The sequence below is a fragment of the Oryx dammah genome, unplaced genomic scaffold (genome assembly GCF_014754425.2).
Source record: "Oryx dammah isolate SB20612 unplaced genomic scaffold, SCBI_Odam_1.1 HiC_scaffold_10, whole genome shotgun sequence".
NCBI lineage: Eukaryota > Metazoa > Chordata > Mammalia > Artiodactyla > Bovidae > Oryx > Oryx dammah.
The window spans coordinates 57529121-57553727 of NW_024070194.1; the positions used below are offsets into that span (position 1 = coordinate 57529121).

Here is a 24607-nt window from a genome sequence, read left to right on the forward strand (position 1 = left end):
AAATACCTATATCTATTATAATATAATATAATGTAGTTATATATTATCCATTATATTAATACTATACATTCATTATATATTATATACATTATCTTATTTTATAAATATAAATTATATTTTATTTCATATGTATAGTGACTTATTACTCACCATAAAAAAGAAGGAAATCCTCCCTTTTATGATAACATGGATGCATCTGGAGGACAGTATGCTAAATGAAATAAGACAAGACAAATACTGTATACTCTCACTTAGAAGTAGAGAAAAGAGTGGTAATTTCTGAGGACTCAGGGTGAGGTGGAATTTGGGAGATGATAAACATGTAGCAACTTTCAGTTATAAGATAAATAAGTTCTGGCTGTCTAATGTATGGCATGGTGACTGCAGTTAATAATACTATCTGGTACATTTTATATTTGCTAACAGAATAGACCTTAAGAGTTCTCATCACACACACACACAAAGACAACTGTGTGATTACTATGTGGGTATGTTAACTAGCATGATTATGGTTAATTATTTCACAATGTATAGGTATATCTTATGTTACTACATTTTACACCTCCTGTGTGTGTGTGTGTGTGTGTGTGTGTGTGCGCGCACGCATGTGTATGTGTGTGCATGCTCAGTCGTGTCAGATTCTTTGTGACTCTATGGATTGTAGACCACCAGGCTCCTCTGTCCATGGAATTTTCCAGGTAAGAATACTGGAGTGAGTTGCCATTTCCTTCTCCAGGGGATCTTTCCAACCCGGGGATCGAACCTGTGTCCCCTGTGTCTCCTGCATTTGTAGGCGAATTCTTTACCACTGAGCCACCTGGGAAGCCTCTTTTATATCTTAAATACATACAATTTTTATTTGTCAATTATACTCAAAAAAGCTGGAACAAAACCAAAAACTTAAAATAAAAAGTTATGAACTTAAAACGTAGCAATTTTCACCCTCTGTGAATCAGGTTTGACTTGCCATGAATCCCACTGGTGCAGCTGAGGTAGTCAGTAGAGTTAAAGGTCCCAAGTTAGAAAACAGGGACTCAGTTCCTTCAAGTTCAAATCCCACAGGACTATGAACCTGGCCACTGCAACAGAATCTCATTGTCCTGGCTATGACAATGAATGACTTGCTATGTCACATCCCAGCTTTGCCTCTTGGCTCATCTGGATATTCTATATGCTGGCAGTGTCTAAAGACAATGGCCTTTGGAAGCCACCACAGCCACTGCAGTTACTGAGAGAGACCAAAGGAGATTGCCACAATGAGATAGCTTGCATCTATCTTGCTCCTCTGAAGGCTGATCTTGTTTGTAGTTAGAGGGGAAATAAAGTATGAATGGCAGAGGGAGAGGGAGTGGGTGTGAGAGTAAATCCTTGTCTTCTAAAATAATCAAGTTTCATGTCCACTTGAAGGATGGCACAGATTGCAAAGCCATGGCCTTTCAGAGGTTGAGAAAGGCCTTAGCCATGTCCATTTAAGTTTACTGCATATTTTTGAAAAGAAAAAAAAAAACAATGCATAGTCAGAAAACTATATTTTAAATATTTAGTCCTCTCAAATATAGCTTTTAAGTTCATATAAAATTGCCTACTTCCAGATAAGTATAAATATAAATATCTTATAATAATGCAATTTTAAAAACCTTTTATAAAACACCCTCTAAGATTTGCATGGTAAAAAAAAAATAAAGTTTGGGAAACACTGCATTTTGCTATAGTCTTCCTGACTATTGACAGTATATGTTGGCATATTTAAGACTCCCAGACATTCCACAAGATAGAAATGTTTAGCTTTGCTTATCTCATTGTTTCTCAAACATAATGAATCACAACTTCATCTTTTTCAAACATAAAGAAAAATGAATTGAAACACACTTTGGGAAATGTTCCTCTAGGTAGATCAGTGTCCAAATCTCTTTTTCTTTCTCAGTCTCTTTTCCCATGTGAGATGGCCTCGACTTCAAACCACTTCTCAGCCTCTTCCCCAAGCTAAAATATAACCCTAAAATACAATGCAGAACCTGACAAGAACTGGATTCATTCCTGGGATATTGCCAGTGGATGTCATACATCAGCTCTCATCTGAAGAGAATCCATGTTCAGCCAAGAGAATATTCAGCTCCCAGTCCAGTTGGTCCTTACAATTCCTACACCAGCAAAAGTTTTCACCAACTAAGGTTTCCTTGTTCTGTGTGCATGTGTGTATATTTGAAGTAGACATCTTTCCATTAGGAACTGGGCACTGGCTGAGGTGCCAATTAATTTTGCATAAGCTGCCACTGCACCCTTGGATGCTAATCCGCTCATTCATAACCACAAGGTATTGTGCTAGGGTCATGTACATGACTTGTGCCTCCAGCCCTGGGATTTATTTAGTCCTTAGCCTCTAGTTCCTGCAGCTGTGTCCTTTCAATGACTGCTTTATGGTGGCCAAGAGAGTTGAGGGCGGCTGCCAGGACTCTGAGATCTGGAGGAACACATGGATGCATTATTCTTCTCTGAACCTTTCCAATTCCTGTTCCGGTCAGATGGGGGAGATGGTGGGAGGATATCTCTGAAGCAGCCCAGCACTTACTGTTGATGGTATTATTCGTGTCTGACATTATTGCAAAAGAACAGACTTAAATTTTACCCTCTGTGTGTTCTTCAGGGTAAGGTTAATTACCAGTGAAAGTGTCATAATGCAAAACATAAATTCTGAATTTAGCTCCTGGGTTGTTTTGTAAGAACTGCTATGGAATCATTATTTTTTGCTTACTCTTAAGACTACACACTGGATCCAGTCTGCTTCAGACAAGAGTCCAGGAAAGAGGGCTTACTATGCTAATTGAATACTAATTAGGCTTTTGCTTAAGCTGTTTTGTGTTACAGTCATTTGCAACTATATTATTTTCTGTATTTATGTCAAGGGGAAAAGAATACCTCAAAGGTAGCAAGATTCTTACTTAACCTGAATATCTGGAATAAAGTATCTTGCCACTGGTTTTTTTTTTTTTTTTTGTACTTGTAATATTTGTAAAGGGTTTTGTTCTGCACTAAGAAAAAGCAAAATATCATCATCATTATTACTGGCCTTTGTTCACAATGGACTTCATCCAGACTCTAACCAGTGACTCTATGACTAACAATCTGAGTCACTAAGTTTCACATGTTAATGAATTTCAACTCAATTCCCAGGCTGAGAGTTTTTTGTTTATTTTCATGTTTCAGGACTCAGAAAAAAAGTTAATGCCCTTCTGGATTTCAAATCTGGTGTCACTGAGTGACTGCTCAGAACAACTCAGCACATAGACTGAATCACTCCTTCAATAAAGATTAATACTGGCAAAGGTTCAAGAACTACCAACTGTCAAAAGGTTAGTATATTCTTCTGTTAGGGGAAACACATTAAATGAAACCGCCTACCCTGGCCAGGCATAATTACCATATCTGTGAGTTATTTTATGACAGGAGGTCCTGGTGAGGAATATATAACTACCAAGCCACCACCAACTGGAAGAACTGGGGAAATGTCAAAAGGAGACTCCATGTGTCCTACCACCTCCCAGAATCCTTCTTGCTGGCATCCACCTTGACTGAGCCACATGTGTGCCACCAAAAGGAGCCTGAGTCAGAATGATTAACCAGAGATAACCCGGAGAACTAATCCCATCACCATAAAACCTGAGACTGTGTGCCACGTTGCAGAGCAGTTCTCCTGGGTTCCCTCACTCTCCTGTTCTCCACGCAGGTGCCCCTTCCCAATAAGGTCTCTGCACGTGTGTATCTTCGGACAATTCATTTCTAAGTGATAGACAAGAGCCCACTTTTGGGCCCTGGAATCAGTTCCCCTTCCTGCAACACTTTCAGGACAAAAGCCTTTAGCCTGGTAGAGAATTCAGGTAACCATATATATTTGCATTTTCACCATGGTAGTGATAATAGACAATTTCAGAATTGAAAATGCAGGAACCTCCAACTAAAAAGTGGATCAAGAGAAGGACTGAAAAATACAAGTATATTTACTGGCTATTAACTTTGCAAAGACGTAGTCTTTATCCTTATAGCTTCTTCAAAGGAGTGTCTGAAAATGGACAATCTGAGCTAAAATACCATTTTTTTGTGTGAAAAATTACTGTATCCACTCTCATACCAGTTCCACCTTGTCCCTAGATTATAACTGTCCCTGATTGGTCATCCTACACCCATCTTAAGGCAATTACTGTGTCATTTTCCCATCAGATAACATTATAAACAACTGGTCACACACTGTCACAGCATCTCAAAGTAACACCTTACAGTTTTATAGCATTTTTCAAAGGAGTCTCTCGCATGTCACCTCACATTAATCTCATCTTCACATCCAGTAGAGCAAAAAAAAAACAACAAACTTCATATGCAGTATTGTCCTTCTTACTGATGAGAAAATTGAGGCATATTGTTGGACATAATTGGCTTAGCCTCATTATCTAACTTCATATGGATCATTACTAAAAAAATCAGAATCGTCGTCCAAAGCCATTGCAGTAGATGCATAACAGAAATCTGAGATTTAAAAAGAATTTTTGCCTCTTGGTCCTCATATCAGGATTAAGAATAAAGTCAGGATGGATCATGTTATTCTTGGGTATTGGTTCCTGCAAATGCGATCTGTGATGTCAAATGTATACTGTATTACATTAATGTAGTCCAAAGTAGAGAAGCATAATTAGATCACCCAAAATGTTATCAAAATATACAAAGGTAATAAATAAAATGAATTCAATTTTATTTGTGCACATTCCATATTCTTCACAGGATGTCCTGTGGGTCTCTATAGGATCTTCTTGAGATTCTGTGGTCATTCAAATAAGTGATTTTTTTTTTCATTGTGAACCTACTGGATTTTACATTTAAATTAATGGCCCTTTTAAGGAAAGATTTATCTGCCATTTCCTTTACATCTTTTACAGTGCCTGGGCTGAGCACACAGTAGTAGCTTTTTTATTTCTTTAGAGCAGCTACATCTGTAACTGATACTGAAGTTTCTTGTCCCCAAGACCCATGTACCCACAGGTAAACCTGACTTTGCCGCAGTAACAGTGGGATTCCTTAAGGTAAACCACTGCATTCCCACCTCTGAGTGTCTCAGCAGTTCAGGTGTCTGAATCTGAGCACACAGCTTCTACACGGTAACCTGCCCCGACGTGGGGTGGCTGGCTTCCCAGCAGGGTCTTCTGGACACTACAGTCTGATGATCACCTTCAGTTCCTGGAAATTTTAGTGACTTTGGTTGTGAAGATGCTTCCTGGGCTTGCTCTTCGACAATGAAAATAGAAGGTGGTGCCTCACCTTTGAGAAAAGAGGTGGGTCAGACTATAAAAATTGCCCCGAACAAGGACGTCTGACACGTTCATCTGTGCAAAAAGCACCTAAGCGCTAGTTAACAGGAGCCTCCCCGCCGCCTTTCCCCTGCCCATCCCCAGCGCCCCCAGGACAGCGCCTAATCTCAGCGACGCACGTGCTGGCTGTAGACACACTCTTTAAGAGACTGAAGGCACCCAGGGCTGAGTCGGGCCACGTCGAAATGACTAATATTTTCCCCACCCGGAGCGACATTCACGGATTGATAACTATTTTCCCCTCAAACCAAGCAAAATCAGCAGTCCTTCCCTGCTTTGCGCCAGAACTTGAAGATGAACAAAATAGTCTTTCGGAGAGGCCTGAGTCCAGCGCGGGGCTTCAGACCAGAGCCGGCTGCAAAGGATGAAGCGAGATGGCAGAGACGAGGGCAGTGAATACATTTAAAGGGAGAGCCGGGCCCTGGAGGAAGGGACAAAGAACCAGGACCCTGTAAGGGGGAAGGCTGAGATCAGGGGTTGAATTAACAAAAGATTCGTAGAAGAAGGCTCGTGAATCTGAGAAGAGCTATGGCTTTAAGCTGCAACCCGAAACAATTAAACTCTGACCATACGTTCTTTAAAAGGTGATTAAGTGGATGACGTATAAAAAACTCCCCCCCCCCCCGCCCTGAAATCAATAAAGGAAGGGTCTTCTTTTCAAGTCCAGATCCTGTAACCGCGGGTTTGGTTCAAGGGTAAACCACCGCACAGCTCTTTCCAACTGGGCAGTTAGAGGGTTTTAAAAACACATCATAGTTTGGTCCACAGCCGCACTTCGAGAACATCCCACACCGCAGGTTCTTTCGCGGATTTACTTGCGGTCAAGAGCACCCAGAAGTCAGCAGGCAGGATTCCAGGACCTTGTTAGCCTGAAAGCGGGGACGACAGACTCAGGGAGGCGGGGGACCTGGGCACGTCTTCTGTTGCAGCATGGGCGAGCTGCGTGCAGCCTGGGTCCCCCGGGTCCCCGAGCTCGCAGACGGGCGGTGGCCGCAGGGGACCCGCGCTCAGGCGGAGACGGCCTCGCGGCAGCTGCGCCCCGACCCCCTCCCCGCCCCCACCGACGCCCCGGGCCCTTCCCCTCCCCCCGCCCCGCCCCGCCCCGCGCCCAGGACCCGCCCGAGATGCGGGCGCGGGCGGAAGCGCTGGAGTCCCGCCAGGCCTGGGGTCCTGGGTGCGCAGCGGCTCTGCCGCCCTGCGGCCAGGGGCGGAGCGGTCCCCCCTCTCACCCCCACCCACCCTCTCCCGGCCCGTCACCCTCCCCTCTCGCTCCTTTCCTTCCCGCTTTCCCCGGAGAAACATGGCCGGGAACCGTGAGGAGGCGCCAGACTACGGGCGAGGCGTCGTGGTAAATGCAAACTCCGATTTCGGGGCCGAGGCGCGCGCTCCCCGCCCCTCCTTCGTTGGCACCCCCCCTCCCCCACCTCCTTTTTAGATTAAACGCCCGAAATGCATTCGGGAGCGAGCTGGCCACGGCTTTGTTCTTCCCTCCCAGCGGGTGGCTTCCATTCTCCCCCTCCCCCGTCTGACCCCGCGATTAACAACCCTTCCCCCGGGTCCTCGGTGTCCCCACGGCCCCCCGACAGCCATGCGCTACTCCCCGGGGTTGAGCCCGCGTGGTTCCGGGTCCCACTCCCGCTGGCAACCAGGAGTCACCCCTGGGCGCCGGGAGGTGGGGGTTGCTGTGAGGATCCCCGCGGCTGGCTCTTACGGGCCTCCGTGCTTACGTGCTCCCTCTTGACTCCCCCAGCGCGGGCTTCACGTGTTGTTTTCAAAAAGGATACCGAGAGTTGGCCAGGGCAGCTAGGACATAAAGTTTGAGATTTGAAACGCCGGCCAGGGCTCTTACTGTGGGGCCTCTGCACGAGCGCCCCTCGAGAGCATCCGTGTCTGCAAAAGGACCCGCTGAGCGAACTCGAGAGCATGTGTATGGAGTATCAGAAGGTGTGGGAGGTTGGGGTCGCAGACCAGATCCTCTTTATCCCTGGGAACCCCACAAAGTCAGCCATCGCCCGGTGGACTCCCAAAGATCAGTATCCTGGAATCAAATCTGGTCTTGCCATACGGCTGCTGGCTTCTTTGGAAGGTAGTGGTTTCAACGTGTCAGGTTTAAAGTGAAACTGTGGCGAGGGTGGTGGGTGGGTGGGGCCAACTTCGTACTTTAAGATTCTTTGTTCAGAAATCAGCCTGTACTGTACAGATAATCCTGTCTGTGATTGAGGCCTGCAGGAGTGGGAGGGTTGCATTAGGAAACATCTCATTGTAACTGATCTGTTCGGGTTGAACTCTGTTGCCCAGGGTTAATTTCACAGCAAGCCTGTTAGTCTTAAAGGAGTTCATTTATTTGTTCATTGGGCTCCTGTTTATTCCACTGCTGGGTTCCAGGCAGTGTTCTAGTTTCTGGGAAAACCAGACAGACCCCTGTGTTCTTGGACCTTACATTCTAGAGAGGAACACAGGCAAGCAATGTGAAAGCACCTACAGGAGGAATATGCTCTCAGACAGTGATATGTGCAGGGAAGAGAGAGTCTTGAGATAGTGATTGGAGGAGGACTGGGGCTGCTGATTTAGCTCAGATGGTCAGGTTGGCCCCCTGAGTGACCTCTAAGCCAAGAGCAGAAGGCTGAGGGGGAGGCTGGAGATTGAAGAAGGGTACCTGTAGCAAGTCCCCTACATATGAACAGGTTCCGTTCAGAGAGCATGTTCACAAGTCCAATTGGTCTGTAAGTCCAACAAAGTTAGCCTAGGTACCCAACTAACATAATTGGTTATATAGTACTGTACTATAACGTTTATAATATTTTTCACAAATTATATATTAAAAACAAAAAATAAAACATTTTAAATCTTACAGTACAGTACCTTGAAGAGTACAGTAGTCCAGTACAACAGTTGGTATACTGTAGGTGACTTATTCTCCAAGACAGCACCTGCCAAGGGCAAAGAAATCGTTATATTCTGAGAAGGAATCGTAACATCCAGTTTATGCTTTTTGAAAAAACAATCACTCCACTTGCCATGCAGAGGATGGTCAGGCCTAGATTTGGTGTGAAAAGGTGTGAAAAGAGGAAGTCATTTAGTTCATTTCTGGACAACTTGAGTCTCTAATGCCTATAAAGCCTATGGGTCAGGATGCACAAGAGGCAGTTTGAAATTCCTGTTTGGAATTCAGGAGGGTGACTGGATAGATTGGAAATAATCAGCAAACAGAAATATCTGATGCTTATCAGTGGGCTTCCTTGATAGCTCAGTTGGTAAAAAAAAAATCTGCCTGCAATGCAGGAGATCCTGGTTGGATTCCTGGGTCGGAAGATCCACTGGAGAAGGTATAGGCTACCCACTCCAGTATTCTTGGGCTTCTCTTGTGGCTCAGCTGATAAAGAATCCACCCGCAATGTGGGAGACCTGGGTTCGATCCCTGGGTTGGGAAGATCCCCTGGAGAAGGGAAAGGCTACCCATTCCAGTATCTGGCTTGGAAAATTCCATGGACTGTATAGTCCATGGCATCACAGAGTCAGACACGACTGAGTGACTTTCACTTCGCAGTGGATGGGAATACCTGGCGAACAAGGTGGGGAAATAAAACCGTTGTTAAGGGTAGAAACCTGAAAATCCCTGGATGTAAGAGACTTAGTGAGAAGCCAGATAAGGAGACCAAGAATGAGTAGGACAGTAGCAGAGAGCAGATAGGGTGGTCAGTGCCTAAGGAACAGAGTTTTATGGAGGTGAGGGAGCAAAAGCAGGGGCTTCCCTCATGGCTCAGATAGTAAAGAATCTGCCTACAATGTGGGAGACCCAGGTTCGATCCCTGGGTTGGGAAGATTCCCTGAGGAAGGAGCTGGCAACCCACTCCAGTATCCTTGCCTGGAGAATCCCATGGACAAAGGAGCCTGGCAGACTACAGTCCAAGGATCACAAAGCACTGGACACAACTGAGTACACACGCATGTTCCTGAGGGGGTTAAGATTGAGCAGGAGGGTCACATGCTGCAGAAAGAGCAAGTAGCATCAAGATGGCAAAGCCAGTTATGAAGCCAGCAGTAGTGAGAGTCTTTTAAACAACTATGCCATCAGTAGAATGGTTATATACAGTAAGTACTATTATTTAGTAATAGATACTCTTAATAAGGGATGAGGCCAATCAATGTGACTAGTTGGAAAGGTAGATTTTTAAAGTCTAAAAAGCAAATGGTGGAACAGTGAATAGCCCATCTATCAGTGTTAAAAGAAGCCCTCTTAAAAACAAGGTAATTTGGTGAAAGATAAAGGAAGGCAGTGTGAGGGTTCACCGAGGTTGGAAATAAGGTATTGTGGAGATATTCCCTGCACGTGTGTCATTCTCTCCAGTAGAGCTTAAGATAATTAGATTCACATCAAGTTGGCTATGGGCAGGCACAAATTCAGAGTGAATTCAAGGTGAGCTAATGGCATCAAGGGTCAGGAGGATAAAGAAAGCTCAGGAGGAACGGTATACTGGGAAAGTAGCCTCTCAAGAAGGGATTGCAAAAAGCCAAAGGGAAATTTCAGTACCTGCGGGAAAAGGGATAGGTAATAACACTGGGTTGGCCAAAAGGTTTGTTCAGAGCTGGGGCTGCTGTGGTGGATGCACTGTGGCCAAGGTGGAGGGAAGGCAAAGCCATTTGAGCTAAGGTGGGTGAAGTTGCCTCAAGATGGAGTAGCTAGAATGATCATCAGGGTGTGTATTGGAGTATCCAGAAATGAGGTGGTGAAGAGAACTCTGAGTTGTTAGAAACTTGGTGATGAAGATGGCAAGGGGCCTAGATGACTTAAGCCTAAAATGAGTACAGTTTGTGCAAGAGAAGGGAAAATGAAGAGATGGAAACTGGCTCTTGGGTGCAGATGGCTTTCAGTTGAATTGGGGAGATGGGACATTAGATTGTTAACAGTACATGGGATGGCCAAGCCAGAGATGTGGCCCTGGGTTCAGATACTCTGCTTAGGATAGCTGGTCACCAGTGTCCCCCCACTACCCCTCACCCCACTCCTCTGCTGGTGTATCTTTGTTACTTCTCAGGGAGAGAAAAGATCTTTACCTGTCTGCCCGTTGGGCATCAGGTTTATAGATATGTTTTACTTTTACAGAACCATTATCAGAAGAACCATAGTACCTACACATGTGAGTTTGGTAGGAAAATAAGGAGAAGAAGAAAATCTAAAATAATTGTGCTTCTGTCGTCTCCCTCCCCATCCGTCCATGGAAACGTGGCGGGAATCAGAGAATCCATCAGAATCACAACTTTCCTAGAGGTGATGAGTTTCACCTTCCGGCATGCAGGACACAAGGTGTCATTTGGCCTGTGTGGGTCCCCCTCCGTTCTCCTGGTGGCAGATCGCCAGGGCCCTTCTTTTCAAACTCTGTTTGGACTCAGTTTCTCAACATGTGGCTCTGAGGCATTCGTTGCAGTCCGCCTCCTTCCCTGGTTCTGGGCCTGGACTAGTGACCACAGCTGGGCCAACTCCTGTTCTTGTCTGGGGTTCCCGGAAGCAGAGACTCCCTTCCTCTCCTGCGGCGGATGGGTCGATGTGAACCTGAAATTGGCGGCCGCCGTGGTCACGGCCTGAAGGAGAGAGTGGGGCACGTGGTCTGGGGCTCACTTACGTGTTTCCAAACTGTTTTCATCCCCAGGGCAGCCAACTTGAGAAATAAAGCAGGAAATATTCTTAGCAAAAAATTAAGTTTTAATGACTTAGAAAGAAGGTCTTTAGTGTATCTTCAAATGGGGAACAGAGGGTCCCAGGGAGTTCAGAGGCTTGGATGTGATGTAAAATGGCTTGGTGAATGTGTTTGTCACTTCCCCAGCTTGGCCGTATTTTGGGTCTTTGAACAGAGAAAGCATTGTTCTGAAAAAACTTAGAGCGTATTATCTGTGATACTGAAACTATTTAAAGACTTCTTGTTTTGATTTTTCAAAAAGCAGATGAATAACGTAATTATCTGCAGTTCCTAATAGCTTCTATTCCCTCAGGTCTGGGACACATTTACAGTGCAATTTTGCATGCACTATTAAGGATAAACCAGCGGTTCCCTCATCTCTAATTGTCTTTTATCTCAACAGTGAAAATGAACTATTTCAGACTCATTTGGAAATAGACTGGTTTGGCTTATAGAATAGTGTTTAGAGAAACACGTTTCTTCTACTTTTAAATTTACAGCTTTAACTCAGGCCATAAGACTTTAGCACAGAGGTTTGAGGCATTTTTTTAAGTTAATTAAAACGTAATTTTAAAGTAAACTATTGATGTTTCAGTATGTCTTACTGGTTAGCATTTATTGCAGGGCCATGTGGGAGACCCGGGTTCAATCCCTGGGTTGGGAAGATCTCTTGGAGAAGGAAATGGCAACCCACTCCAGTATTCTTGCCTGGAAAATCCCATGGATGGTGGAACCTGGTAGGCTACCGTCCATGGGGTCGCAAAGAGTCGGACACGACTGAGCGACTTCTGTGACAGCGTAGACCAGATACTGATGTAAGAGTTATATATCCATTATCTATCTTATTTAATCCTCAAGCTAGCCATGTGAAGTAGGCATTGACTGTTTTATAGAGGAAAACTCCAACCCAGAGAGGTTAATGCCTGAGGTCCCATAGCTAGTAAATGCACCCCCAAGTGTGTTAGGCTTCTGATCCATGCTCTTTACTGTTACTCCATGCTGCCTTTGAGCTACAGATTTCCAGTACAGTTTTTGTCTATAGGTTTGATTGTTGTTGTTTTTTATTTGGCTGCACCGGGTCTTAGTTGCAGCATGTGGGATCTAGTCCCCTAACTAGGGATCGAACCTGGGCTCCCTGCATTGGAAGCACGGAGTCTTAACCACCAGACCACTAGGGAAGTCTCTATAGGTTTGTTTTATTTGTCATTTTATCATTCTTTTCTTTTTGGGAGACATCATTTATTAAGCATTTATCATAAATGGAAATGTACTAGGAATCTAAGTACATTATCTATTCTTTTTATCCTCAAAACAACCCTGTCTTTGAGTTTTTGTTGTATTCTATTTAAAGGAGGGGGAAATGAGTCTCAGATAGAATTTTCCTCACGTCCGTAGTAAGGTCAGAGCTGTGCCCAGAACATGGACTAGAGAGTGGTCTCAGATTCAGCTGGGCAGGGGCTACCGCAGGATTTCACGGTGGGAGGAATAACCCCCAGTTCATGCTGCCCCACTACAAGGGCTCCAGGAGGTGGTGTGTGTGTTCTGGTAGGGGAGCCAGAAGTTGCTGTGTCCCTGAGTGATCTTCCTGGGGCTGGGTGCTGCTCAGGCATCTCTTCTGGTCTCTATCATGGCCTGCCATTGAGTCTTCTGGAAGCTCCTCGTGTTCAGCTGGTGGTTCCAGGCACTGACCAGCGGTGTTGAAAGTGAACAGCCGGCCCTAGGAGGTCTCAGGGTGGAAACCAGTGTTGCTTTGTAAACAGATTGAATTGTGCCCCAGGCCGATTTGCTGGTCAAGGCAGAGCCGGTGTGACGCTCTGAAAATACACAGATGACACATTGTTTGACCACCCGTCTGCCCTTGGTCAGGTAGGAATTTCCAGAGCCATGAACAGTGGTGCTCTTTATCATGAGGAGATAGACTGAGGATTGGGTAGCACGTGGGTGGAGACTGTCATTTATTCACTCAGCATTTTTGAGTACCTGCGATATTCCGGGTCAGTGTTCTGAACGCTGGAATTTCAACAATGCATGAGACAGACAAAGTCTTTACCAGAAGGAGCTAACATTCCAGTGCGAGGAGATAAAACACACAAGCACATGTACACATGTCACACCTGGTGGAAATACATGCTGTGAAGGACAGTGAGGCTAGGTAAGAGAGGTACAAAGATGCATGGCAAGGAAGGGGTGTGTTTTTACATAGGTGTCCAGAAGGCCTCGCTGTGGAGGTGATGTTTGAGTGGAGCCTTGAAGGAAGTAGAGGGTAAGTCGTGTGGGCTTCCAGGGGATGAGCGTTGTAGGCAAAAGAAAAGCAAGTGTAAACCTCTTGGGGCAGAAGATGCTTGGGACATTCAAGCATCAGGAAGGAGAATGGTGGCTGAAGCAGGACAGGGGTAGACAGCTCCAGGGATGAGTCAAGCCCCGCCCCCGCAGGCCGTGGTGGCAACTCCTGTTGTACTCTTAGTGAAATGGGAAGCCCTTGAAAAAATCTGAGCAGAAGCCTGCAGTGATGTACATGAGGTACATTTTTCAAAGGAGGACTCCAGCTGCCACGTGGGGGTGGAGGATGGGCGGGGAGCCGGCACAGTGGAAGCAGGGAGGCAAAATTGGTAGCCATGGCAATGGTCCTGGAAGAAATAGCGGTGGCAGGGACTGGAAGTGGGGCAGTGGAGATGCTGAGAGGTGTGTGTGCGTGCTAAGTCACTTCAGTCATGTCCGACTCTTTGCGACCCCATGGACTGTAGCCCACCAGGCTCCTCTGTCCATGGGATTCTCCAGGCAAGAATACTGGAGTGAGTTGCCATGCCCTCCTCCAAGGGATCTTCGTGACCCAGGGATCCAACCCGTCTTTTATGTCTCCTGCATTGGCAGGTGGATTCTTTACCTCTAGTGTCACCTGGGAAGTTCTGCTGAGAGGTGGTCCTGGTTAAATTCTGAAGGAGCTGATGATAGGATTCGCTGTGGGTTGCAAGAGGGGGATGATAGAAAGGGGTCAGATACAACTCTGCGGCTTTAACCTCAGCAGCTGAGAAGAGTTGGCCTTCACTGAGAGGGAAGGGATTCATCTGCGATGGGTTTGATCTGGCCAGCATTCCAGAGCCTGGAACCAGGATGGGAGTCGGAGTCTGGACCCTATGTGGCCCTTCCAAAACCTGGGCATAAGAGAACTGGTTTTGAGTTTCGGCTGAGGAGGCAGGGGAAAAGCAGGGGGATATCCCAGTGTTCGATGAAGTACAGATGGGTTTTGAAACAATAGAAAACAGATGAGATGAAGGAGCCAGAGGCAGGAAGAGACAGGAGTCTTCTCAAGGAGCAGAGAGCTCTGAGGGATACAAGGAGTTTGGGCGACAAGATCACATAGAGGTGGGAACAGCTGGCAATTACTGGGGCCTGTCCTGAGTTTCTGCGGATGATGTGGAGTTTGGGATACGGTGGGGGAGTGGATTAGACAGGGAGAGGGTGTAGGTGAGAGACAACAGATGAACAGAACACCGAACTGGGGAGGATCCTGATTTGACCAGTCTGAGAACAGGAGGACAAGGAATGGGGAATTGGACTGGGAAATTAGGATAGGTCTGCATTAGGAGAGATCTTGAAAGCGTACAGCTGCGTGGAGAAATCTGATGGAGGTGTGTGGGAGTAAGCAGAAAACTGGAGACTGCAGTTCAGCTAAGGTTTAGCTTGAGTGCCTTTCTGGATGATCTGAAAGTAAAGGGAACATGGTCTTCACTGGCATTTTCTCTCCCGCCTCTTTATTATCTTAACCATCAGACTTGCACATCCAGTCCTAAGCAAGAGAGAGGCTTGCTAGCAGTCTGTCCACTATCTAAATACAACAGTTTTCTGGAGCAATCGGTTCCCAACAGGACTGACTTACGTTCCCACCACAGCACATCCTTTTGAAGTCTTTACGTCTGGGTGTGCAATAACCCCAGGAGACATGTACTTTTTGTAGGTGACCTTTCCTAAGCAGGTGAGGTGATTGCAATGCATAGACTTATTAGTATATATAATAATATATTATAATAATGTGGAGTGATACTGTCTGTGTCAGTGGCCAGACCTCAGAGACAGTGTGGGTTCAGTTCCAGACCACCAAATTAAAGCAAGTATCTCAATAGTGCAAGTCACAAATTATTACTATTTTGGTTTTCCAGTACATATAAAAGTTAGGTTTACCGTATACTGTGGTCAGTTAAGTGTGCAATACCATTATGTCTAAAAAAAAAATTGTACATACCTTGATTTAAAAATGCTTTATTGCTAAAAGTGCTAAGCATCCTCTGACAATGCAAGGTTGCCATAAACCTTTAATTTGTTAAAAAAACAAACTATCTGCAAAGCCCAGTGAAATGAGGTATGCCTGTAATTGCAAAAAGAATGTTGCTTATATTCACGATAATATCTACAGTGTAAATATGCATTGTGTCTTCACGTTTGTGCACTCTTACTGTGCTGTCCGGTTAGCTGTAGGTCGGGATTTTCTCTTGTGATGCCCGAAGTCAGGAATGGCGTTCCCTGTTCACTTCAGTAGATCCTTCATCAGGAAACAAACTAGCTTGTTCCACCTGGCTTCTCCTAGGTTGGCGGAAGACAGTTTAATGCCACAAGGATCGTCAGACCTACTCTCTTGTTTTCAGTGGTCTTCGTTTTTACAAAGCGTGCTCTTGTTTGTTTATGTTTTTAAAAATAAATTTCCAATGAAGAATATTGTAACCAAAATCAATTGGTTTGCAGATTATGGATGACTGGCCAGGGTATGATCTGAGCTTATTCACGTACCCGCAGCACTACTATGGAGACTTGGAATATGTGCTCATCCCTCATGGCATCGTTGTGGACAGGTGAGCGCTCTTTGCTGAGTCCGTTTTCTCTAGTCCTCTCTTGTGTGAATCAGACAATATGCTCAGGGACCCTATTGGGAATCTCTTCTATACAGTGGTGGATAGAATGTTTATAGGACAGAAAGATTGGAGTAAAGTAAATCTGTGATTTCCTTGGATATTTGTTCAGGGGAAAGAGTAAGAAGGCTGTACATGCAAAAAATAGTAATGACTAGGTAGTAAGATAGTAATGGCTGTACATACAAAAGATAGATAGCCTCAAAATAACCATGTCCTATACAGACTGATAAAAATGAGGGCCAGGAAAGCATTTGTCTCACATTTTTCACAGACTCTTACCAGGGAGAGTTAAGAGGTGACCTTTACCTTCGTTTGCCTTCACAGGCCATACCCCGGAAACCCTGGCTTTTCCTGCAATTTGCATTTATCTTGAATAAGTCCCGTCTCACAGGTTGGCCAGTCTGTGAACAATGATGTTTTCAGCGGTCATGTTTTGGAAATAAGAACATGTATAGCTTAAAAATAGCAGCACGGAACTGTTTCTCCACTCCTGTTACTCGTTCTTTTGAACCCCTTGACACAGATGTCCTCTGGCTCCTTCCTAGCCACTTGACTCTCCTCTTCTAAGGCCCTAAGTCACCCTCATTTGTTTCTTGGTTTTCAGAGAAAAGAAAGTAATAGAAAGTTAGTCACTCAGTTGTCTCTGACTCTTTGTGACCCTATGGACTGTAGCCACCTGCCAGGCTCCTCTGTCCATGGAATTCTCCAGGTGAGAATGCTGAAATGGGTAAGAGCCTCTTCCAATTCAGCCTACCACAGGCGTTAGCACTTATAGGTCTTATCCCTTCAACAAAGCTGCCTTAATGCCCCGACTCTTGCCTTTCCGTGGACTTTTGATTTCTAGCACAAGATCAAACACGTAAGCCTTCACATTTATATGAAAAGCAAGCTTCCTGTATTTGACACTCAGAAATCAGGGTGGGAGAAGCTCTGAGAATCAAGGGCAAGCTGAGACTTGGGGCTCCCACTCTCCCCTTTTCCTTAAGCCTTTGTACTTCTGCCTCTATTTTCTTAAACTGTGACTTTCTTCTGAGTTAAAATTTAACTTATGAAATAGATCCTCAGCCAAAGGAAAGTTTGAAAAGCACCCACTGGTCACTATTCCCAGGATGTTATCTCACCATCAGTGCCTGTCTGTAAGCAAAAGGAAATGTCATTTTTTCACTCAAATTCTAAGACTTCCCATTGGTTAAGATCTGCATATTGCGTGTTCTCTCAAACTATAAAATATTATTAAAATAAGATCTAGTTTGGGATTTCCCACGGCCTCAGGTGGTCTTCCACAGAGTACAAGTTTTGATCCTTAGAGGGAAAAAAGGTTCTGAGAAGAAGTAAATGTGAAAATTTTGGCATCTCCCAACTTGTCAAACCTCCCAGTTGGCAATCGATATTAAAGATGCAGGTTCCTAAATCATTTCAGTAGAGAACACCTGATACTTGCTACCATTCTGTTTCACTAGATTGGGAGACAGATTTCTAAGCCCAGTGATACTCACTGTGTGGCACCAAGGAAAACAGCTGCTCAATAAATTTTTCCTTTTCCAAATGTAGACAAATATGAATGCCAAACTCCTGTTACTGATACGGTAGGGGGAAAGTGGTCTCCGCTATTGAATAGAATATTTATCCATTTCTTTATGCACATGCTTGGAAAGAAATTTCTCCCGAATTAATTTGATTCAGTGGCTGCATTAACTCTATTTTGTTTAGTCTAACCTCAGCCATTATGATGAATGCATTACACATAAAATATGGTGGAAGGTTAGAAAACAATAAAAATACCTAATTTTGAAAAAGGGGTAAATTTTATAAAATATATACAGCTTCCTAAGAATCAGTCTACTGGATTTCTCTTACCAAAAAAAAAAAAGGATACAGATTCTTGCAAAGGAAAGGGGAGGGATGGGGAAGAAATATGCCTGACTTTGATAGTTAAGCCAACTTCTCTTGTGCAGTGGGCATCTTTGTACTTGATTCACTTCTTAATAGTTCTCAGAAGTACTTTGTCTTCACATGAGTTTGGGAACCCCCTGGTTTAAACAAATTCTGGCTTTTCTCCTCTGAAAATTAATTTATGACTTAAATTAATTGCATCCTGATCTAGTACAGGATTGAATCCTGGCAAGGTTACCAGTTGCCTCTACAGGAGGCTTTACATCAAGAAATTCTGATTTAGGGGTCTGGGGTGGGGCCTCGAGAATGCTGTTCCCCACCTTTAAAATGAATTTATTGAGATATAATTTACATACAACAAAACTCATCCATTGTAGGTAAATGATTCAGTGATTTTTAGTACATTTTTGTAGCTAGGCAACAATTACCAGCACCGGTTTACAATATTTTGTTGTTAATCAAAAGTTTGTTGTCAATCTCTGCTCCTACCCACACTATCAGGCAATCACTAATCTAATTTCTTTCTCTATAAACTTGTGTTTTCTGAGCTTTAAATATAAATTAAATCAATATCTGATTATCGATTCATCGATTGATGGACACTTAGATTTCTTGTTTTGGGTTGTTTTGGGCTACTGCGAATAATGCTTCCAGGAACATTTGCATGTAAGTCTTTGTGTGGACACGTCTTTTCATTTCTCTTGGATGGGTTTTTGGAGAGGAATTCTGAGTTTTATGGTAAGTGTAAGAAACTGCCAATTATTTTCCAGATGGCTACACCATTTTTCATTCCCATCAGCAACGTTTGAAGGTTCCAGTTTCTCCACGTTGTTGTTGTTGTTTCAGTTGCTCAGTTGTGTCTGACTCTTTGCGACCCCATGGACTATAGCCCACCAGGCTCCTCTGTCCATGGAATTCTCCAGGCAAGAATACTGGAGTGGGTTGCCATGCTTTTCTCCCTAGTTTCTCCACATACTTGCCAACATTTCACATTGTTTGTCCTTTTAACTCTAGCCATTCGAGGTCTTCCCAGGCTCAGTGATAAAGAATCTGCCTGCCAGTGCAGGAGACAGGGGTTTGATTCCTGAATTGAAAAGATCTCCTGGAGAAGGAAATGGCAACCCACTGCAGTATTCTTGCCTGGGAAATCCCATGGACAGAGGAGCCTGGCGGGCTACTGTCCATGGGGTTGCTAAAGAGTTGGACATTACCTAGTGACTAAGACAACAAAACAAAAACATGGATATATAAAAGTGTTTCATTGTGGTTTAAAATTTTCCTAGTGATTAGTGTACTTTCTAGCTGTTCATACATCTTCTTTGGAGAGGTGCCTATTTAAGTTTTTTTGCCAATTTTGCAGTTGGGTTGTTTGTCTTCTAAATGAGTTGTAAGAGTTCTTTATATATTCTGGACACAGCCCTTTATCAGGCATATGCTTTGCAAATATTTCCCACTAGTAAATGGCTTATCTTTTCATTATTGATATACTTTAAGGAGAACGTTGGGTGAAGTATTCTGTAAATGTCAACCAGGGCCAGCTGTTATATGGTACTGTTCCTTTATATCCTTACTGGTTTTCTCCCTTGTTGGATCTGTCATGTACTAAGAGAGGGGTATTGAAGTTTCCAACTACATTAGTGGATTCATCTACTTCTAGTTCTGTTAGTTTTTTGACAGTGTGTTGCTAGGTGCAGACACATGAAGGACTGTTACGTTTTCCTGGAGAACTGACCTCTTTTTATTACAGTAATGTCACTCTTTATTCCTGACAGTTTCCTTGCTCTGAAGTCTGCTTTGTCTGAAATTGATGTAGCTTTTCCAGGTTTCTGTTGATTATGTTTGCATGGTGCATCTTTCTCCATCTGTTTAATCTGGGTCTTTTATCTGGATCTTTGTGTTTAAGATGAATTTCTTGTGGACAACATACCTTCGGGTATTCTTCTGACAGTCTCTGCCTTTAATTGATGTTTTTAGACCATGTGTGCGTGCTGTGCATGCTAAGTCACTTCAGTTGTGTCTGACTCTTTGTGACCTATGGACTGTAGCCAGCCAGGCTCCTCTGTCCATGGGGATTCTCCAGGCAAGAATACTGGAGTGGGTTGCCATGCCCTCCTCTAGGAGATCTTCCTGACACAGGTATCAAACCTGTATCTCTTAAATCTCCTGCGTTGGCAGGCAGGTTCTTTACCACTAGCACCACTCGGGAAGCCTGTTTTTAGACCATTCACGTTTAAAGTCATGATCGATACTCTTGGTTTAATCTCTGGCATATTTGTAACTATTTATGACTCACTGCTCTTGTTATTTGTTTCCTTTTTTGTATGCCAGTCTGTGAAGACTGTCTCCCCAGCGGTGCATAGCTGTTGATGAGTGCAATCTATTTTTCTTGTTTTTCCTTTTAAGTTTTGCTCACTGGGGTTCACACCTGTGTCTGAATAGCCTAGTCTTCAGCCTAATATTGATTAGAGATTGTTCTCAAACACCTCGAGATAGTGAGGCTTCCACCCTCTGCTGATGAAGGTGTGTGGAGGCGTGGCAAACACATTCATATTGCCAGGCTTTTTTTTCTTTTTTAATTAATTTTTATTGAAGTATAGTTGCTTTGCAATGTTGTATTAGTTTCTACTGTAGAATAAAGTGAATCGGCTGTGTGTGTGTGTGTGTGTGTGTGTATCCCTTCTCTTTTGGATTTCCTTCCCATTTAGGTCACACACAGCACTGAGTAGAGTTCCCTGAGTTATATAGTAGGTTCTCATTAGTTATCTATTTTATACATAGTATCAATAGTGTATATATGTCAACCCCAATCTCCTAATTCTTTCCAGCCTTTTCCAAGTCTTCCCTGGATTTTTACTTTTCACAAAGCTTTCTTGTGTGTCTTCTGCACAGGCTTACAGGCTCTACCATCCAGGGATGTGTGGGTGGCTTGGGCCCACACTAGTCTCTGCTGTGCATACGCATAGCTTCCTTAGCTTCTGGTCAGCTTGAGATATGTGAAGAGTTTGTCATGGTCCCCTCCCATGAGTGTAACCTCTCAGAACTCCCTATCAAATCCATGTCTGGTCTACCAGTTAGCTGCTTGAACAGGACTGCAACTTCAAGATAGAGGGGCCCCTAGCTCTCCCTGTTCACATGCTACCATGATGGCCATGTTAGCTGGCTGTGCTCCTTATCAGGTGAGCAGCGCCCCCCACCCCAGTTGAACTACCTGGTTAAACATTAGAGCTGATTGAGGGGCAAGGAGAATGGGAGCATTCTCAGGCAAGGATGCCACAGACCTGCTCTGTTTCTACCTGATGTTCAGTAGTTTCATGAATAAATGGTCTCAGTTTGGGGCATGCCTTTGGTGGGTCTCCAGAGGGCTGAAAGTGTTGGTTTTGACAGTTTCATTCAGCTTTCTACTTGCTTTTTGTGAAGAGGATGTGTTGACCCCCTCACCCCATCATGCCAGAAACAAATGTCCCTTTTTAGAGAGTATTTGGCATGCTGACGTTCAAGTCTCCCTGATCATATTTTTGAGAAGCCACGTTGTCATATCATGTGTGTGTGTGTATACGCACATATGTGCATGCATGGTAAGTCACTTCAGTTGTGTCTGACTCTGTGAGACCCCATGGACTGTAGCCTACCAGGCTCCTCTGTCCAGGGGATTCTCCAGGCAAGAATACTGGAGTGGGTTGCCATGCCTTCCTCCAAGGGATCTTTCTGACCCAGGGCTCGAACCTGCATCTCTTACGTCTCCTGTATTGGCAGATTCTTTATCACTGTGCTACCTGGGAAGCCCATATGGATGTATATACACCCATATAAAAGCATATAAAAATATATTGTATAAAGTATATATTATATATAGAACATATGTGATATAATATTTTATTTTTTCATATCATTCAGTTCATCTGTTTTATTTCTTTAAGACCTGGCTGGCCAAGCAACCCACTCCAGGACTTTCGCCTGGAAAATCCCATGGATGGAGGAGCCTGGTAGGCTGCAGTCCATGGGGTCGCTAAGAGTCGGATATGACTGAGTGACTTCACTTTCACTTTTCACTTTCATGCATTGGAGAAGGAAATGGCAACCCACTCCAGTATTCTTGCCTGGAGAATCCCAGGGACGACGGAGCCTGGTCGGTTGCCGTCTATGAGGTCACACAGAGTCGGACACGACTAAGGCAACTTAGCAGCAGCAGCAGCAGCTCCAGGTCTTAGTTGCAGCACACAGAATCTTTAGTTGCTATATGCAGACTTAGTTCTGCGAGTGGGATCTAGTTCCCTGGCCAGGGGTCAAACCTGGGCCCCTACAAAAGAGTGCGGAGTCTTAGGCAGTGGACCACCAAGGAAGTCCCAGTTCATTTGTTTTAAATCTAACTCAGTTTGAAGTGGCAGTGGGAATTTTTTTTTTAAAGTATGTGCCTTAGAACATCCCTGCATTCAAGATTTTACTGTTGTATGCATATATGGACCATGGACTTACAGATCTGAAACAATGAGAGAAAATACAATGAAACTTCCAAATTAGGTGTTGGGTGCCAGCCCAAGGTTGAAGAACTTCAGGAGACACCATTCAGACTGTGATCCGTGGAAATGCTGTCCATTGAGATTGTCTGGGGCACCTTTCACATAGGTAACATGCTATCTTCAGTAAATAAAAGACAAATATTATTCTTTCGATAGTTGCTACGGACTTGACTTTTCCTCTAGTCTTGTCTAACGTGGTCAGGTGGGTGAGTCATTCTCCATTTCCTCTTTCTTTGCTTTAAAGTGAGTATAATATCACCACATACCATCATAGCCTTGTTAAAGCTAACAACCAGGCTCTGTAGTGATCAAATAATTGCCTTCATGATCTTTGACATCATGTTTTACACCTTAATCACTTTTTTTGTGACACAGAGGAGAAAAAATGTACCACTGATGATATGGTTATCAGAAATATGTTTTGAACACTCTCTCTGTCCGACGTTAACAAAGCTTCTTTATCTGGAGGCTTTGGTCTCCCAAGACCTTTTCCACTTTTCTCCTGCATAATCAAATATGTAGAGTACATCATGCAGGTTTTTTTTTTTTTTTTTTGAAAGGAACAAATATGCTCAGAAATTAAATGTCTTTTAATCCCTTCTTTCAGAATTGAACGGCTGGCTAAGGATATTATGAAAGACATAGGATACTGTGACATTATGGTCCTGTGTGTACTCAAAGGAGGCTACAAGTTCTGTGCAGATCTGGTAGAACACCTGAAGAACATCAGTCGAAACTCTGATAGATGTGTCTCTATGAAGGTTGATTTCATCCGACTAAAAAGTTACAGGGTAAGTTACGATTTACTCCATTTTCATTATATGATGTTTAGAATGAACAGTGTTATAAAAGCAAAGAACTAATAATGTGATGAAAATGAAGGATGTATTTTATTTTAATTTGCAAGATTCTACAACCTGTCATTCTAATAATGTTCTTGGTGGGGCAGGGAGACCCTCCTATCTATTGCTCATATAGGGAAAGAAACTTCAGGCATGATTCATGCTTTCTTTTATGGCTATAAAGTTGAGTGGTTATTTCCTGGCGCCTAGTCTCACGAATAAATGTGAGGAGAAGGAGTATTAAGGAAGTCCAGTGAATACAGATATATTTCTGCTCTGGATATCGCTCTTGGCCCTGGAGATCTGTATGAGGGCGTCCCCCCAGCGTTAGTACTTGGGTGACTGCAGTCAGGCCCCAGATGTGAAGAACTAAAACCTGTAGGGACAGTGAGTTATCAAGAGCAGTGAGACAGAAGACCAGGGAATCTCCAACAGAAGGCTGTCCTACCAGTCTGTGCTGGGTTTTCGTGGCCACTCAGCTGTGTCCAACTCTGGCGACCCGATGACTGTAGTCCGCCAGGCCCCTCTGTCCTTGGGATTTCCCAGGCAAGAGTACTGGAGTGGGTTGCCATTCCCTTCTCCAGGGGATCCTAGCGACCCAAGGATCAAACCCGGGTCTCCTGCATTGCAGGAAGATTCTTTACCATCTGAGCCACCAGGGAAGCCCAAATCACTAGCTTTGAATTGTGTTTTTATTGCTTTGGGACAAAATAACCACAAACTTAGTGGCTTAAACCAACACATGTTTATCATCCTACAGTTTCTCTAGGTCAGAAGTTCTCTGCTCAGAATCTTTCCAGACCGAAATCAAGGTGTTAGTTGGGGCTTTGATCACTTCTAGGATTTGGGGTCCTTTTCCAAGATCACTGGTCATTAGCAGATTTGAAACCCTGATTCCCTGCTGACTCTAGACTGGATTCACTGTTAGCTCTGAGAGGCTGCCCTGGGGTCCCTGCCTCATGGAGAACAGCATAGGCTGTTCATTGCAGGGCAGGAGAACTGCTCCCTCCAGTGGGGCCCTGCTCCTTTCTAAAGGACTCCCCAGATTAGGTCAGAGAGTTTATCCTCTTTGATGAACTCAAAGTCAGTTGACTAATCACCTAATCATGAGAGTAAATTCCCATCATATTTATAAGTCTTGCCACAGGTAAGTGAAGGAAATTGTACACAAAGGGTGTGTGCATGGGGTCAGGGATGGGAGGGTATCTTAAAATTCTGCCTGCCCTACCGTCCTCTTTCTTTGACTCAGTTGCCTCAGCTTTCGAGCAGCTAGTAAATTTTTCATTTCTTAAAATACTCTGTATTTTCCTGATGACCTCTCAGGTCAGGATAAAATTGTTTCTTGGTTTTGTTTTGTGTGTGTGTGTGTGTGTGTGTGTGTGGCCATCTTAACTCTAATTTGTTCATTTCATCTCTTGAAAA

The 24607-nt window shown here is 44.1% G+C and overlaps 1 protein-coding gene and 1 long non-coding RNA gene across 6 annotated transcripts in view; one reads left to right on the plus strand and one right to left on the minus strand.

Annotated features, from left to right (window-relative positions):
* Positions 1–1528: 1528 nt before the first annotated feature.
* LOC120869307 lies at positions 1529–7246 on the minus strand. Its single transcript, XR_005722517.1, has 2 exons — positions 7082–7246; positions 1529–6223 (listed from the first exon to the last, which is right to left on the minus strand). It is a non-coding gene; the product is annotated as an uncharacterized LOC120869307 (long non-coding RNA).
* The window catches only part of PRTFDC1 (phosphoribosyl transferase domain containing 1), a 100680-nt gene continuing 82666 nt past the window's right edge, over positions 6594–24607 (plus strand). For 4 of the 5 annotated variants that reach the window (XR_005722513.1, XM_040248558.1, XM_040248559.1 and 1 more), the window contains exons 1-3: positions 6594–6702; positions 15767–15873; positions 22951–23134. Coding sequence is in view for 3 of the 5 variants with exons in the window: in XM_040248558.1 (XP_040104492.1) it covers positions 6655–6702; positions 15767–15873; positions 22951–23134 (339 nt within the window). In the remaining 2 variants the exon portion in view is untranslated. Of the gene's footprint in view, positions 6703–7287; positions 7370–15766; positions 15874–22950; positions 23135–24607 lie in introns of those variants that run through there. The other variant, XR_005722514.1, reaches the window with a different exon arrangement.